The 18,302-nt window shown below is 39.2% G+C and overlaps 1 protein-coding gene across 1 annotated transcript in view; it reads left to right on the top strand.

Annotated features, from left to right (window-relative positions):
• The window catches only part of Dnah12 (dynein axonemal heavy chain 12), a 155,360-nt gene that overhangs the window by 14,776 nt on the left and 122,282 nt on the right, over positions 1–18,302 (top strand). The window contains exons 12-19 of the mRNA XM_050158197.1: positions 5–96; positions 5,262–5,440; positions 6,705–6,840; positions 9,420–9,545; positions 10,788–10,922; positions 11,267–11,460; positions 12,493–12,739; positions 16,575–16,760. Coding sequence (XP_050014154.1) covers positions 5–96; positions 5,262–5,440; positions 6,705–6,840; positions 9,420–9,545; positions 10,788–10,922; positions 11,267–11,460; positions 12,493–12,739; positions 16,575–16,760 — 1,295 coding nt within the window. The remainder of the gene's footprint in view (positions 1–4; positions 97–5,261; positions 5,441–6,704; positions 6,841–9,419; positions 9,546–10,787; positions 10,923–11,266; positions 11,461–12,492; positions 12,740–16,574; positions 16,761–18,302) is intronic.

Genomic DNA, 18,302 nt, shown 5'->3' with positions numbered 1-18,302 from the left:
TTAGTTGAAAAATATAACTGGCTCCTTGATGGGACTGCAACAACTATGATAGAGACTTTCCAGGCAGAAGACCATACTTTTGATGAGTACACAGAGGTAAGTGGTAATTCTGTTTTTTCATTTTATTCTTATTTTTAATTAAAATATAATTACACTATTACCCCCTTCCCTTTCCTTTCTCCAGCCCCTCCCATGTACCTTTCATACCCTCTAAAATTCATGCTCTCTTTTTCTTTCATATATATAGGCAATACATATACGTAACATGTGTGTAACATACATGAATACACATATATATATACCTAAATATATAAATATAACCTACTGAGTCCATTTAATATTGTTTGTTATATGATGTCAGGGCTGACCACTGGTATTGGATGACCAGTTAAGGGCTTGCTTCATCCTTGGGGGAAAAGTAATGCACCCTCACTCAGCAGTGCCTAGGTTCTTGTAATTCTTTGTCTATGAGTGTGGGCCCCCAAACCTTGAGATTTTTCCTTTTTCACACAAGCATGACTGTTGGTGTCATCCTTTTCCAGATCTTGTTTCAGCAGCCTTATGGTTGTGGTATCCTGGGTATAGCTTCCCTGTCGGTTCTAGGAGACACAGCCTCACAGCAGGTGTCCTGGTCTAGCTCTACAGTCTTTCCCAGTCAACAATGGTCCTTGAGCCTAGGGTGCAGGAAATGTGTCATATATGTACCCATTGTTGCTGGGTACCTTGTTATCAGCTGTTCTCCACACTTGACCAGCTGCGGACATTACAGACAACTGTTAATTTTGTTCTGTGCTTATTTTTAAAAATGGATTTTGAGCCAGGTGTGGCATATGTACAAGGTAAAGGAAACCTTGTAACAACAATAAAAAAATTGCATATTCTCTCTTTCCTTTTCCTCCCTCCAGTCCCCACCCCCCTCAAACACACACACACACACACACAACCCACTGACTCCTTTTTGTGGTTAGTGTGTATATGGTTTCAGGACTGACCACCTACTTTATCTTGGATAACTAATATGTGTCTCACCCTGAAGAGGCTATTTCTCCCTCTCTCAGACATTAGTTGCCAGAGTGTCAGGACCGGAATACCATATACCGTGCTGTGAAACTGTGTCTCCTAGAAATAGCTACAAAAACAGGACCTGAATAATTATAATATGAATAGACATGCTAACTTAGAAAGATGATTCCATTTATTCTTAATACTTTTTGAATTTTCTTTAATTAAGATCTCTTTGCTCTAGGTATAATGCTTCAAATAATATAAATAGAACTTCTTATTCAAGGCCATTGATTTGCCTCATAATTATGTTAATTGTTCATTAGGTCACCCGTTGAGTTAATAAAATTTTAGTTAAACATTTTAAGATGGGATTTATTTACTTATTTATTTCTAGAGAGAGCATGTGTGCATGTGCCATGGCATGTGGGAGTCAGAGGAGTTGGTTCTCTCTTTCTATTGTGTAATCACCAGAGATGGAGCTCAGGCACTTGGGCTTGAAGGCAGGCACCTTGATTTGATAAGCCATCTCACCCACTTATAAAAAGTTTTTGTATTACAGTAAGATTAAAAATAAACAATATCTAAAGACTTTCTTCAGGAGCTTAAGATTGTCAATGAAATCTTGATGTAGAAACAACAATTATGATAACTTTAATCTCAACACTCAGGAGGCAGAGGCAGGAGGATCTTTGAGTTCAAATCAGCCTGGTCTACAGAGCGAGTTCCAGGACTGTCAGGTCTACACAGAGAAACACTGTACCAAAAACAAAAGAAATAATAATTATGATAAGTTGATATAAATATTAGAATAGAGATTAACAAAGTATTATGTAAACACAGAAGAAAATTGCTATTGTTTTTAAAGATGAAGGTTTCATGCAAGAAATGGAACAAAAGTGAGCTTAACTCAAGTGTGTGTAACGAGCACAGATGTGGGTGTAGACAGGGTTGCACTATCTTGAAAGGCTAATCTGGAACTCACTATGTAGCCCAGGTGGCCCTGCTTAAATGCATGATTCTTTTGCTCCCACCTCTCAAATACAAGGATTACAGGAACACAATATCAGGACCAGCTGAGCTCTGGTTTGAAGCAGATGTTTATATGGAGACAGAAGACATAGAGCAAAGCTGTGTGTGTGTGCATGTATGTGTGCGTGCATATGTGTGTGTATATGTGCATGTGTGTTCACGTGTTTGTGTGTGCGTGTATGTGTGCATGCATATGTGTGTGCATGTATATGTGCATGTGTTTGGGTGTGCATGTATGCGTGCTTGTGTATGTGCATATGTATGTGTGCATGTGTATGTGTGTGTGTGCATGTGTGTGTCTATGTGTGCGTACACCTATCATAGCACTTGTGTGGAGGTGAGACAACAACCTGCAGGAGTCAGTTCTGTCTCTACCACGTGCCTTTATGCACTGAGCTATCTCAGTGGCTTAGAAGAAGATGAGTTTTTAAGTTTCCTTTATTTAATTATTAAATTTATTTTTTAAAAACAATCATTCTCATTTTATATACCTATTCCAGTTCCCACTCCCTCCACTCCTCCCGCTCCCCTCACCTTCTCCCCGCCCCAGTCCCCCATTCACTCCTCAGAGAGGTTAAGGTTTCCCAAGGGGAGTCAACAAAGTCTGTCACATCACTTGAGGCAGGACGAGGCCGTCCCCCATATCTAGTCTGAGCAAAGTATCCCTCCAAAGAGGGCGGGCTCCAAAAAGGCAGTTCAAACACTAGTGATAAATCCTGGTCCCACTGCCAGTGTCCTCACAGTCTGCCCTACCCACACAACTGTCACCCATATTCAGTGGGCCTAGTTTGGTCTTATGCTGGTTCCCCCACTATCGATCCAGAGTCAGTGAGCTCTCACTAGCTCAGGTCAGCTGTTTCTGTGGATATCCCCATTATGGTCATAACCCCCTTTGCTCATATTTTTGCTCTTCTCTCTCTTGGACTGATCTCCAGAAGCTTGGCCCAGTACTTAGCTGTGAATTTCTGCATCTGTTTCCATCAGTTGCTGGTTGAAGGTTCCATGATGAAAATTTAAGGTAGTCATCAATCTGGTTATAGGGGAAGGCCAGTTCATGTACCCTTAAGAGTCTTAGCTGGGGTCATTCTTGTAGATTCCTGAGGATTTCCCTACTGCCAGGTTTCTCACTAGTCCCATACTGGCTCCCCCAATCATGATATCTCTTTTGCTTATGTTCTTCCTCCCCTTCTCCACTTCCACCCTCCTTTTGTCATTTTTTTTTCTTCTGAGTATTACTCCATTGTGTAAATGTGCCACATTTTCCATATCCATTCTTCAGTTGAGGGGCATTTAGGTTGTTTCCGGGTTCTGGCTATTATGACTAATGTGCTGTGAACACATTTGAGCACATGTCCTTGTGGTATGAGTGTGCATCTTTTGGGTATATGCCTAAGAGTGGAAGAACAGCAACTTTTAGTTTGCCCAGCAACCTTTTATACGTCTACTCCTTCTGTGGAGACCCACTGGCCAGAAAGAACACAAACATCCCTGTCAATTACAGACCACAAGGAAGTTCTGCTGTCAGTCAGGGGAAGTGAGGGCAGCTGGATCACAACACTATATTATTAATACATCTTGTCTTGTGTAGTAAAAGATCACTTGTTGGTTCCCGGCTGCTTAGCCCCGAAATAACAGATAAGCTGGGGAGATGGCCAAAGCTACAGAGAAACCCTGTCTCGAAAAACTAAAAAAAAAAAAAAAATATATATATATATATGATTCCAAGTTTTCACATTTTGTTGAGATTTGTTGTGTAGTCGGTTCATATGATTTATGCTGCTCCTATAAGAATAAAGACCCTATGGACACACTATTATACCCACATTTTACATGACTGCTAGGGATGGAGCTCAGGTCTCCATTCTTGGCAGCAAGCAGTTTAACCATTGAGCCATCTCCCCAGCTTATCTGTTGCTGTCTTTTGGTTGTAGAATTTAATCCATTGATGAATTGCTGATAAGGCCTTATAATAGCTATATGGTAACTTGTTTTCTGTGTTGCTCTGCAAAAGTTAAGTGACATTTTCATTTCAGGTTTTGTGTTCCACAGTTTCTTTGTTGACTTTCATTTTTCCTTGTTATATTTATATTTCCTCTATTTTCTTTAACAATTGAACATATTTAAAGTGTACTACATAGAGTCTGTCTGTGTCATATAGGGCTTTTTCATGTCCCCCATCATTTGTGTATGATATGAACTTAGCATTGTTTAATTTTTGTCACATGACAAGTTTGTACAAAACATGCTATAGTGATCACTTTGTGATTTTTCTCTCTTCTTATTGTCAAATTCATTGCTACCCATTGTTCTCTATTAACATCAACACTGTTTTCTCTCTGTTATGTTTCCATCCAACAAAAAAGCAATTATTCAAGATAATCATTAAATTAGTTAATGTCCTCTGGTCCATCAGACAATGAAAAGGTTAAACCCCATTTATTAAATACTGTAAACTGTAGAAGAATATGATAACATTAAGATAAAAATGAAGGAAAATCTTTTCACGAATGAATAAAAGAAACAAGATTTCTGGCTGTGGGTGTAGTATGATAACAAGGAAGAAGACTGGTAGGAGCATTAAAAGTAGATTGTGACGTTAAGTCAAAGATTGTTCAAAGTTTGAAATACAATGTATGCTGTCAAAGTTTTATTTTATACTACTTTGTGTGATTTTTGAAAATCATCCCAGTTTTTAAGTATTAAGAAATTGATATAAATTCCAAAATCTTGGATCTTTGATAATGGTAGACCATAGTATTTCTGTCCTATTTTAGCATAAAAGATTTCTTATAATTCTTTTCCTAAAGATTGAACATTCAGAGAGCTATCCAATAATGGTAAAGCAAATATATGCAGCTACAAATGTTGTAGCATAATACAGGTTTGCTCCTAAACAGAAAGGAATTGACTCTGGGCATACTTTTTGATTGAAAAAACCCTATGAAATATTCAAGTCAGCACAATTGGTATTTACCAGTCAATCAAATTCCACCATAAAAAGAACATTTAGGCACTGACTGTGTTAGTTCAGTGGTTGAGCACTTGGCCAGAATCATCCTCAGACCCTGTGTTTAGTCTTAGCACCAAGTGAAAAAAAAAATTGTGTAACAAATGGAATGAGTCACCTAGCAAAAATAATATATTACATGATTAAGAATTTCATCATAATATAGTACTATAAAATCACTAATTATAAAATTCTAACCCTTTTTAACACTCTTCTTAAGTTTATAGAAAAGTTTTTCAGTCTTGCTTCAGAAATAATGCTTTTGCCTCAATGGGTTCATTACCCTATGGTTCGTCTGGACTGTGAGGACTTGAAGACAGGCTTAACCAACAAAGCAAGAGCCTTTGCAAACGTATTGCTAAGTGACATAGCTTCAAAATATAGGAAAGAAAACGAATCGTAAGTAGAATTAATCACTGTATTCAGAATAACAGGGCCAAAAAATTTTCTCTAAAATTACTCTCTTTCAAAATACAAAAAATTGCAGGGCAGTGGTGGTGCACACCTTTCACGCCAGAAATTGGGGGGCAGAAGCAGGTGGGTCTCTGTGATTTCAAGGCTAACCTGGACTACCTGGTGAGTTCCTGGACAGCCAAAGCTACACAGAGAAACTCTGACTTGAAAAACCAAAACAAACAAACAAACAAACACACATACACAGATAATAAAAACTTTCCAGCCTAGCTGTACTCTTTCCTGATTTCTAGTGGTATATCAATACAAACATTTTAAGGCATAGGAAGGTAAGCTTGAAAAAACATACCTTTTGTTGAATAATGACACTGGGTACCTAGATTCATACTTCTGTACATAGGCTATCATAGAGTTTAAGATCTTTTTATTTGTTTTTTTTTTCGAAGGATCTTTTTATTTGTTATACTGTTTTACTTCACAGGAACATGAGCTATGCTATGCTATACCTTTTCCATTTACCCTTGAGTTATTCAGTTCAGCAGGATAAGTAGCTTCATTTTATAAATAGAGAAACTGGATCTTGAAGTTTGGCCTAAATTCACAGAACTAGTTGGCCTAGTGAGCTTCTCGTCGCTGTGATAAACTCCAGGGCAAACATAACTTTGGGGAGTCAGGACAGGAACTCAGGCCAGGAGCCTTGAGGCAGGAAGTGAAAGAGCAACAGGGACACAGTCTGCTTGCTTCTGCACATGGCTTGTTCGCCATGGCTTGTTCCACTTAGTTTGGTGTATCCCAAGGACTGCCTGCTCAGGAGTGGTGCTGCCCACAGTGGGCTAGGCTTTCCTATATCAGTCAATCATTGTGCCCCCAGGCCAGTCTGCTGGCAGCCGTCTTTAGCTGAGGTTTTCTCTCTCATGTGTCAAGCTGACAAAAGTAGCCTTTGCAGCAGCTGAGGCAGATCTAAGGTCTGCGGCATTCCCTGTCTCCCTCATGAGAGAGCTTAAGAGATCACTAGAAAAATAAGTAAGTATGCCATAATTTCAAAATTAATGTTACCTTAATTTTTATTGATGTGATATATGGTGGCATCAGGCAAACTAAGTTTAAATATCATATGATCTCTTAATGATCAGCCAGTTGCTTTTAGGATAGAGTTTCCGTTTTATAGTAATCATAGCACATGTTTATTAAATATGTTACAAATTACTTGTCATGAATAATCAGAGTCATAATCAGAGTGTTCTGTCAGTATTTGCAGTGAGTTTGAAGCAATCAAAGACCATGCTCTACGAGTTCCTGACACAACAGAAGAAATGATGGAGCTAATCGCTTTTGTAGAAAAAGCTCGAACTAAAGGAATTCGTGATTTGGCTTCAAGGATCCAGGTTAAAAAAAATACTTAGAAACTATTATGATGTGAGATATCAGTATTGACACAGCCAGACAAAAAAAGCAGAATAGCCCAGAAGGTCTCACATGTTCTTCTGGTCACACCTTGTGCTGCCCTTCTCCTCCCTCCATTATAGGCTTCTGCTCTTTCTCCTCATCCCCTGTAGACGCTGTTTACTTGATTTTCTCTGAAATAATGTTTTTGATTTTCTTTAGTTTCATTAATTATGCTTATAATCTTTTTCCCTTTGGTTTTTTGAGACAGGGTTTCCCTGGGTAGCCCTGGCTATCCTAGAACTCACTATGTAGCCTCTGCCTCTTGAGTGCTGGGATTAAAGGTGTGCACCACCACTGCCAGTTATGTTTACATTCTTAAACAATATGGAGTTTAACTTTTTAGACTTTTACATTAAATAGTAGTCTTAAAACCTGCACAAGTTCTATTTCTATATCCATTCAACTATATTTAACTTTCATTCTGTTTGGAAGGCTTTTAATACAGTAAAACATAACAGATTACTAAAAACCACATCCAACATAATTTGGGATGTTGTAAAACAATTCCAAACGCAGAGAAGGAATAGGACCAGTGTCTGGAAGCCCGTCATCACAGCCCCGGGCCCATTAGCGTGTGAATACTGTCTTCATTTTTATTGTGTTTGCTTTCTTACTCTCCCTTATAGCTTTACGGACTATAAGAGTGTATTTCCAGTAAACATAGTTTATTTTTATCTGACTTTGATATTTATCTAAGAGAAATAATTTTGTTTGTATTCTTTTGCACACCACCAGTGTTATATCAACCAATGACACTTTTTCCAGCTTATTTTCATTGCAGTAGAGTCCATTTCTGACACTGTATTAGTGGGCAAGGACTTAGTTTTTAAGATTGCTGCACTAGCATGTGGACTCAGCTTGAGCCCCAGCATCCACAGAACAAGTTGGGCCTGGTGTTGCATGCTTAGGATGCTCGTGCCCGGGAGGCCGAAACAGGTGGATCCTGGGGCTTGATGAACAGCTAACCTATCTTCATCACCGGACCCTAGGCCAGTGAGAGACTCTCTTAAAAGCTAAGGTGGTTTTAAGCTGGGCATAGTGATCCATGCCTCTAATCCTAGCTTTCCAAAGGTAGAGGCAGGAGGGTCTATATGAATTCAATGCCAGGCTGATCTACATAGCGAGTTCCAGAACAATCAAAGAGAGACCTTGTCTCAAAAAAACAAAAATTAAACAATAATATGGGCCATTCCTAAGGAATGATACCAGAGGTTGACCTCTGGCTTCCACACACACACATGGACACACACATGTACCTATATCTGCACACACAAAAGGAGTTTTAGGATTTACTGTTCTGGATATTTGATTATTATTCTTTGTTATTAATGGCAGTGCTACTGTAAACATTTCTGTGTGTGGATCCTGGAGACCGTGTTCACACATTTCCCTCAGGTGTCATGGAAGGGGCTTGACCTTTCTGAGCATTACCCCTCCTTTCTGAGCATTCTGGGGTACCACCAGATCCAACTTTTCTTCTTTTAATTACTGGATTAATTAATTTGTGTGAGGGTGTGCACATGGCAGGACATATGTGTGGAGGTCAGAGAACAACCCGAGGGAGCTGGTTCTCTCCCTTTGTGTGGTTCCAGGAGTCTAACCCAGGTTGTGGGGCATGGCACCACATGCTTTTCCCCTGACTATCTTGTCATCCCCGATGTTTTGTTAAGTGATGAAGTGATACAGCAGTACTATATAACATATAGATCAATGAGATCCATAGGGGTCAAAAAATTGTGCTTCTCCAATTACATCTACTGTGTTAAGTTTTTTTTCTTTTGCTATTCACTCTGGAGCTCTTCCTGGACTTCCTGCTATAATGCTAAGTAGCCAAAATATGATAATATTACTAAGGATACAGAATAACAAATGATGATAAAATATTTAGTATTTTAGCATCAAAGATTAAAAATCAAGTCATAAGAACAAAAAGAATTTAAGATAGTTTAAAATTGAAAGTTTCTGAGGTTGCCAAATACTTGATCATTTTATAAAATCATGGACAAGGAGGTCAAAGAGTTACCTTTATATTAAGTCAGCAGTCAGAGAAAAATAATCTCATGTATGGGAGTGTGTGTATAGGGGGGTATCACACGGGCTATGTGTGTGGATGTCTTCCTCTGTTACTCTCCTATCTATGTTTAGACAGAGTTTCTGTCACTGAGCCTGCAGCTCACATACTCGGTTTGGCTGGTCAGTAAGCCCCTTGGATCCTCCTGTCTCCAGCTTCCACATTCTGGTATCACAGACACACACCACTATTTCTGTTTATTACTGGTGCTAGAGGTCCAAACTCAGGTTTTGTGCAGCAAGCATGTTGCCCACTAAGTCATCTTCCCAGACCCAGGCGCAAGCATTTAAAGATTTTTAAAAACCCTTGTTAAAGTACAGTTGTATTACTTGAAGCCAAGTAAATACCTGTGATTTGGACAGAGCACAAAATATTAAATTTGAAGGAACATTAGAAATTGTTGGCTATGTTCTTTTTTATATGATATAACTAGAGTTTCTTTTGTAGGAATCTAAACGGCAAATGAGTTACTTTTTAGATGTTTTTCTATTTCCTCAAGAAGACTTAAATTTAAATGCAGCTGTCCTCATGTGGCCTACAAAAATTAACCCCGTGTTTGATGAGAATGATGAAGTAAGTATTTTTTTAAGTGTATAATTTGTGTTCTGGAAGTTTTAGTATTACCTCTCTCCCCTGCCCCGTGTGAGTGTGTGTGTGTTTGAACACTATGGAATGCATGTTGAAATAAGATCATTTGTGGCAGTTAGTACCTTGTGGATCCTGGGTATTGGATTTAGTGGCCAACACCTTTCCTGGCAGAGCCATCTCACTGTCCACAGTCTGACATTTTAAGTAGTATGGTTGTTTAATTTTCACACCAATTTGCCATCTCACTTTAAAAAGTTTCATATAGCCAGGCGGTGGTGGCGCATACCTTTAATCCCAGCACTCGGGAGGCAGAGGCAGGCGGATCTCTGTGAGTTCAAGGCCAGCCTGGTCTAGAAGAGCTAGTTCCAGGACAGGAACCAAAAGCTACGGAGAAACCTTGTCTCGAAAATAAAAAAAAAAAAAGTGCTTCATATATGTAGTGTAAGTGTCTTTCACCTGTTACGGTATTGTCAGCTTAGAAGAGGCTTCTAGGCTTACCTCTCCGGGTTTGGTAAGTGTAGCATGAACAACAAAGAGGTCAGAAATATTATGTGAACTAGTAGTGAACATGAGCTAAGTGATTTCCACTTATTATTAAATACTCATAAAATCCCAGCTGCTCCAATTTCTCCCATTTTATAGATGATGAAAATGTAACTGAGAGAAGTTTAGTAACTTGCTCAAATTCTCAGAGATTGGAGGTAACAGATTTAGGATTTTATATCAGACCGGGTATAGTTTAAAATCCTGAAAAGCAATCAGCCAGTTTATCCAAAATTGGGAGCCAAAATAGAACAATAACAAAATGTGTGCGATATACAAGGTTTTAATCTCAGCTTTTTGCTTTGACAGTCTCTTTACCTTGACATGCTTCAAAATTTTCATACATTTCAGTTTCTTTATCTTTGCAGAGAAAATCATAATAACGTAGAAAAGGTACTTAACAGCTCTTAATATATGGTATGTGTATGCTCAATAAATGGTAGGTTTTAATTTTATACCATAACACATTAAATAGTCAAACTATATAATTAACTATTTTGAGTTTTGAAAGATGTGGGAAAATTTGTCTCTGTGATTTACTCTTTGTATTTATACATCGGTCTTTAGAGACAATGATTCTGTTTCCATTTTCTCTAAATTACTATAAAACATTGATAGTTTTATTTCAAAATTCTTATCTTTCTACTACATTTGTTAACATCATTAAATTATCTTTTCATAAAGCTCATTGAGAGTGCTAAGCGTCTGAAGGAGAATGAACTAATAGCCAAGAGAGAGAAACTAATCTTGGAAATAGAGAAGGAATCGCGTCGCATGGAAGAGTTCAGGGAGTTTGCAGAACTGGATCGCATGCAGCAGGTCAGAAACATAGTTAGGGCTTTGACTGTAGCTAACCAGGGGTTAGCACAGGGCAGACAAACACTTTTTAAAATGTAGAGGAAACATGCACTTAGCATGTCAAATCAAAGTTTACTTGATTATCGAACCTGACATCTGTGACTTAGTTTACTGCCATGCAATGTGTATAACCATAGCCTGCTCATCACCATAGCGATGTTGGGAAGTTGATATTTAAACAGGAGAACATTCCTAAACCCTGTCTCAGAAAAAAACAAACAGGAGAACATTAGTTATGTAATATTATGTGATCTTGTTATAATACCATCTAGATATTTCAGGAACAGACATTTGTTTGCTTTTAGTATGTGATGGACGTAAGGCAACTACAGAAACGCATTCAGGAATCCGAAGAAGCAGTTCAGTTTATTAATAAAGAGGAGGAGCTTTTCAAATGGGAACTGACAAAGTATCCCGAGCTGGAAAAATTAAAAGTTAACATCGAGCCCTACCAGAAGTTTTTTAATTTTGTTTTGAAGTGGCAAAGAACAGAAAAAAGGTAACTTTTGGTAATATAATAAAAAAAATTAAGCAAGTGATATAAAAGTGTATAAATATAAGGCATTTCTTGTTAAAGGTTTCAAAGTAGTACTTATTCATTTACTCGTGTGAAAAGCAAGTGTCATATGGGAGAGCCTCAGATGATGCTAACCTGCTGCTGAACTGTGCAATAGAGCTTGGATTTATCTGTAATGATATCTGGCACAAATGTATGGCTCAAATCTACAACACTGAGATGAAGGGTCGTCTCATGCTCTACCGACTGAGCTAGCCAGGCTAGATATTATTACAGATGGTTGTGAGCCATCAGGTGGTTGCTGGGAATTGAACTCAGGACCTCTGGAAGAACAGGCAGTGCTCTCAGCTGCTGAGCCATCTCTCCAGCCCCAAATTTGCTATAGAAACCGGGTGGTAGTGGTGCATGCCTTTAATCCCAGCACTAGCCAGGATTATACAATGGGAAGAGACAGTTTTCAGTCAGTCTCATTCTGAGGATTCCTGGAGACAGGATCGCCATTTCAGACTGAGGTAAGAGACAGTGGTCGGCTGTTTTGTTTTTCTGACCTTCAGACTGAACCCCGATATCTGTCTCGGGGTTTTTAATAATTGCGCTACATTTATCAGAGCCAGTTCACATTTTATGAAACTAGTTTACTAATATTCAAACAAAATTAGAAGTGCGCAGTCAAGCTGGGCGGTGGTGGCGCACGCCTTTAATCCCAGCACTCGGGCACTCGGGAGGCAAAGGCAGGCGGATCTCTGTGAGTTCGAGGCCAGCCTGGTCTACAAAGGGAGTTCCAGAACTGCATTTTACCGAATAGTGTTAGTTACCTACTTGTCACTGGATGCATGTTTTCCTGCAGGCCCTGCAGGTTAAATGATGGTGTTATCTCTGCCCCTTTACCTTTATTTCTACCTGTGTGCCTCAGTTGTCTCTCGTATAGAACAAAATGATTCCACAGAAAAGTTTCCCAATACTTATATATAGTTCAAAAGTCTGAGTTTTAAATTATTTTTTCTTCTTATTCAGGTGGATGGATGGAGGGTTTTTGGACCTTAATGGGGAAAGCATGGAAGCCGATATAGATGAGTTTTCCCGGGAAATTTTTAAGACACTAAAATTCTTCCAAACCAAGCAAAAGAAAGAATTACAAGAGAGAAGAAAGGCAGCAAGAAAACGATCTTTGGTAGAAGAGAAAGCTGAAGAAGAACAACCAAAAGAGAATCCTACAATTGCTATGTGTGCTATTGTAATGGAGCAAATAAAGGTTTTTAAGGTATACATGTATTTAATGGCATTTAAATATCGTACATCTCTTCTCAGTGTCATGCTATATAGTATATAAAATATAAAATCAACTCTCCAATAGTAAGACTGTGTATTCAGTAGTCCGGCTCCATGTAAAAAAGTTTGGGTCAGTAACTAATCAGTTGTATCTCATGGGCGTGCCTGATGCAAGATGAGTTGACCCTACTAAGTCGTCTCTCTGGCTGTGGTGATTGGTTCAGGGACACGCCTATAGTCCAAACTGGGCCAATAATATTCCTCTTGGCATTTTTAAACTGGCTGGATGCTAGGAGCCTGGTTTTATTTGTTTGTTTGTTGCTGTGGAAGCTGTTAAGGCTATGAGTTGTGAACTTCCTGTGATTTTGAGATGGCTGCTTTGATAGAGTAACTCTGATACCTAAAGAAAAGTGGAAATATAGTTTTGTGCGGCAGCACATCCCAGCACCTAGAGGTTGAAGAACAGCGATTACAAGTTCTAGGCTAACGTGGGCTATCTAGTGAGATACCCATTTGTCTCACTGAAACCAAAACAAACAAAAAACAGATAAGCAGAGACTCACATAACCAGTGGAGTTTTTGTGTGTGTGTGTGTGTGTGTGTGTGTGTGTGTGTGTAGTTTTGAAATACTTTTTTTCCCTTATCCTTTGGTCAAATCCTCACCTTCTTTATTTTAGACAAGAATATTAATGTATGTATGTACGTGCACAACTTATGTGTGTACTTGTGTATTCATGTATGGAGGAACACATTAGTGAGGCATCCATGCACATATGTATGGAGGCCAGAGAGCATTGTCATTCCTGAAATGCATGTACATGTATGCCTTATCTGTGTGTCTAAGTCAGAGGACAACATGTATGAGTCAGCTCTCTCCTTCCTCCATGTGGATTTTGGAATTGAACTTATGTCATCAATCTTATTGTGCAGCCCAACCTGGCCTGGACCTCATGTAGCTCAGGCTAGCCTCAAACTCATGATCCTCCTACTTATACCTTTCCAGTCCTAGGACTGTAGGCATGGACCACAACACCGGCTGCCATTTCCTTCTTCTGTGTAGCTGATAATGCACTAGTGGTTCTAGTGGCGATGCCGACTGTGTAGCCAGCATGTCTAGACTGTAGGCTGGTGAGGCTGCTTAAGTTCTGCCCTGTCTGCGTCACATTCTTCCAATGATTAGATGAGTTGTCTCATTGAAGACATTGACTACTTATGGATTACTTTCTATGTTTAGTACATTTCATGGTCCAGAAATGAAAATCTGCAAACTCTCATCTCATATTTCTCATCTTTATTATGCCGCGGATGAGTGTTAGCACTTGAATATTTCAGAACTCTGGTGCACACACAACAGTGTGAATAGAGTGTCTTATTTCCCATAGGATGTGGGAAATCACCCCCTTATTTCGCTTAATTTATGTTGAAGATCATAAGCTGTTAAATTTGTTACTATAAGACTGATCATAACATTTCTTTGTTTTTATATAGTATCTGCTTCCCTCTCTCTGGGTTTCCTGTACTCTGCCTATACCCACAGTCCCTCCAGTAATATTTCCATGGGTCACAGGAGATAGGAAAGGAACTTGATGCTTGCTGGGTAACATACTTTACACTGTAATTGTCAGTCTTGGTGGCTTTTGTCACTCTAGTGAGGATGAAGTGGTATATCGTGGTTTTGCCTTGCGTCATCCTGAAGGCCGGATATCTTTTCACATGCTTACTGGACATTTTTGTGCCTTCTTTGGAGAAATGCCTATTTAGATCATTTGCCCTTTTTTTCTGAGACAAGATTGGTTTCTTCCCCCCGATTAACCTGTTTACTGTGTGACCCAGACTGGCCCCAAACTGGCAATTGCCTCAGTTTCCTGAGTGTTGTGATAACAGGTACAGGACTCTATGTCTGGCTCTTTACCCATTTTGTTCTTCTTTTTCCCCATATCTTTGTGTCCTCTCCTTAAAAAAAAAGTCAGTCCAGTTACTGATGTCTGCTGGAATGTGAACTGATCCTGTTCACTAGAACCTGCGCAGGCCTCGTATAGGCTACCTGTAGCTACAGTCAGTTCATGCAGTCATGGCATGTCTAGAGGAAAACATTTCACAACACTCCTTTCTTCTCCTGGCTCTTGTTTTTTTTTTTTTAAACTTTATTTAACCTTATTTCATGTGCATTGGTATAATGATGTCCGATTCTCTGGAACTGGAGTTACAGACAGCTGCAAGCTGCTATGTGGGTGCTGGGAATTGAACCCGGGTCCTCTGGAAGAGCAGTCAGTGCTCTTAACCCCTGAGCCATCTTGCCAGCCCCTCTCCTGGCTCTTGTATTCTTAACAGTTGCTTTTCTGTGATGTTCCCTGACCCTCAAGGCGGTTACATGATCTAGAGGTCCCGTTTAGGTGTCTAAGTATTCAACAGGAACATATTCTTTTTTTTAAGATTTATTTATTTATTATGTATACAGTGTTCTGCCTCCATGTATGCCTGCAGGCCAGAAGAGGGCACCAGATCTCATTACAGATGGTTGTGAGCCACCATGTGGTTACTGGAAATTGAACTCAGGACCTCTGGAAGAGAAGCCACTGCTCTTAACCTCTGAGCCATCTCTCCAGCCCCTAACAGGAACGTATTCTTAGCACTCTGGCAGTCTCTGCATTAACTGCTACTCACCAAAGATAGAACTTTCTTTCCCTAGATAGAGAGAAGTACTTTCTAATCTATGAGTCTGTCATAGCTATTTAGAAAGCAGTTTGACATGTACATTTAACAGAACAACAGTAGTAGGTTCCTCTAAGGCCTATTACCACCTGAGCCATGGGCTTTTCACAACATTTACAGTAGTAGGCATTGATTCCCTTCTGTGGAGTTTGCTCATATCCAATCAGAAAGTAGCTGATTAACCCAATAACCATCACGTTACCGCTGCACCAGTAAGCACATCTTGCCTGGCAGGATGAAAACAAATATAACAGGATAAAAACAAGTCTAACAGGATAAAACAAGTCTAACAGGATAAAACAAGTCTAACAGGATAAAACAAGTCTAACAGGATAAAACAAGTCTAACAGGATAAAACAAGTCTAACAGGGTAAAAACAAATCAGGACAAAACAAGTCTAAATTAAACCAGTTTTTAGCCAGTTTCTGCCTCCCTGAGCTTTGATACACAAAGGACTGGGTGTTTTTCTCAAGGCTGCTTCTGCTGCCCACAGATATCCTGTTTTTCCCTGGCCTAGTTGCTCACAAAAACATCTTAAGATGGAGACTAGGGTAGGGGTCTTTCAATGTTTACTCTTTACAAAGTGCTTATGGCCTCTTCCATAAAGATAGGTCCTGTTGGCCTGTGGTGTCTAGCAGGGGCGCTGTCACTCTGGTATATGTCACTCTTTCAATATATGTGCATGTATGTTTTAGAAAGCCCCACAGCAGCAGGCTTACAGGTGACTTTTTCAAAAGATCTGTAGTAGTGGTTATCCCTTCTCTACTCTGCCCTTAACATCTTTCCAGTTATTTGGATCTCCATTCCCTTTAAAATGATATTTGCATTTTTACTATGTAGGCCTCATATTTCTTAAATTTGCTATTAAGTACTTTATTTTTTGTGATACTAAGGTTCATGAAATTTTTCCTTGTTAATTCTTACTTTGGTAATTTCTTGATTGCTATGCACACCTGATATTGCAGGTGAACTTTAGAATCCTTGTGCTCCTCGTTCCGTTCCTCTCAATCTAGTTGATGTTTTGATTGCACTCACATTAAGTAACTTAAAGAAATGTAATTTTCCTATTATTAAGGTTAGTCAAATGAGATTATTATCTGTATTTCCATTCTCAGGAGTACATCCCTACTGTTTCCATTCTGTGCAACCCAGGAATGAGAGCTCGTCACTGGAAACAGATGTCAGAGATTGTGGGTTATGACTTAACTCCAGATTCTGGAACTACACTGAGAAAGGTTCTAAAATTAAACCTTACACCATATTTAGAAAAATTTGAAGTGATAAGCGCAGGTGCAAGCAAGGTAAGCATGAAGAGAAACTGAAATACTTGATGGGTTGGTTCTCTGATGGGTGCAGGTTTTGTTTTGCTGTGGTGTATATAGTACAGATAACAATGGTGAGTGGAAGGCGATAGAGGACCACTCTTTCATGACGCAGACACGCGCTTGCTTCTCTGAGATCCAGACTAGAAACTTCCCCTTTGATACTTTCCTAATTCTGCCATGTTGCGATATAATTGGATGATACATTAGTATTGTTATATGATTGTTCTATTAAGAACCTGAGTGAATGGATATGTATGTAGCACATTGTATGTGTGTGTGTGTGCATATGTATGTATCTGTGTGTCTATGTCTGTGACTGTGTGTGTCTGTGTGTATGTTCCAACAAATAAGTATGACCTTAGAAAGAAGGTTCTTGAAATACACAGAAAATTCAAGCTACAGACTACCTGCAAAAAAGCCATTTTGGAGACAACCCAGTGGGTATTTTATTCTGTTGCCCATTTTAACAGTGACAACAAGAGTTTCCATAATAACTAAACTTCAAAACACTTCATTTTTCTTAGGAATTTTTCTATTTTTAATTGGAAATAGAATTTTTCATATAGTATATTCTGATTATGGTTTCCCCTCCCCTAAACTCTTTCCACATCTTTCTTATCTCTCAATAGAAAACAGGCATCTAAAAATAGTAATAAAATAAAGTAAATTAAAATAAAAACAATAAATTAGAATATGACAAAACAAACAGAAGAGCCAAAGAAAAAGCACAAGAAACACATGTAGACACAATGACTCATTTGTTTGCACACATAGGATTCCCATATAAACACAAAATCAGAAACCATAATATATACATGGAAGACCTGTAAGATTTTAAAAAAAGAATGCCATTGGGTTAATTTTCTGTTGGCCATATGCTTCTGGGCATGGCGCCTGCCCTTGAGAGCGGTTTGTATACCCAGTGAGAAGCCATTGGAGGAAGCTAATTTTTCCTTTATGAGAAGTTATCGATTAGAGATAGCTTCTGGGTTCCCTCCCAGCACTGGAACAATTGGACAGACCGGGCATGCCCTCTGCATGCTCCCACCATCACTGTGAGTTCATATACGCATCCGTCTTGCTGTATTTGGAAGGCCTTGATTCCTTGGTGTCCCCCTTCCCCTCTGGCTCTCACAGTCTTTCCACCTCCTCTGCCACAGAGAAGAGGAATTTGGTGGAAACATCTCACTTAGGATCGAGTGTTCCAAAGTCTCCCACTCTCTTCAGACAGGCCATTTATAGGTTGTTTGCTGGTTCCCATCTATTGCAGGGAGGAGCTTCTCTGACGGTAACTGAGCAAGGCAGCTATGGGTATAGGAGAGTGCCATTTTATTGTTCTTCTCCTTTAGCAGAACAGTGGTGTCTGCTTCTCTCCTAGGTTCATGACTTCTCTAAGGAACTTTTAAATCATTTAAAAATTACCCCTTCTTGATAGACAGATAGATAGATGGTAGATAAAAGAAAGACAGACAGATATAGACAGATGATAGACAGGCAGACAGTTATGGAGAATACGAT

Source organism: Alexandromys fortis, unplaced genomic scaffold (genome assembly GCF_014885135.2).
Source record: "Alexandromys fortis isolate MF-2015 unplaced genomic scaffold, M_Fortis_MF-2015_v1.1 scaffold_106, whole genome shotgun sequence".
Classification (NCBI taxonomy): Eukaryota; Metazoa; Chordata; class Mammalia; order Rodentia; family Cricetidae; genus Alexandromys; species Alexandromys fortis.
This window is presented reverse-complemented; position numbering and strand designations above follow the sequence as displayed.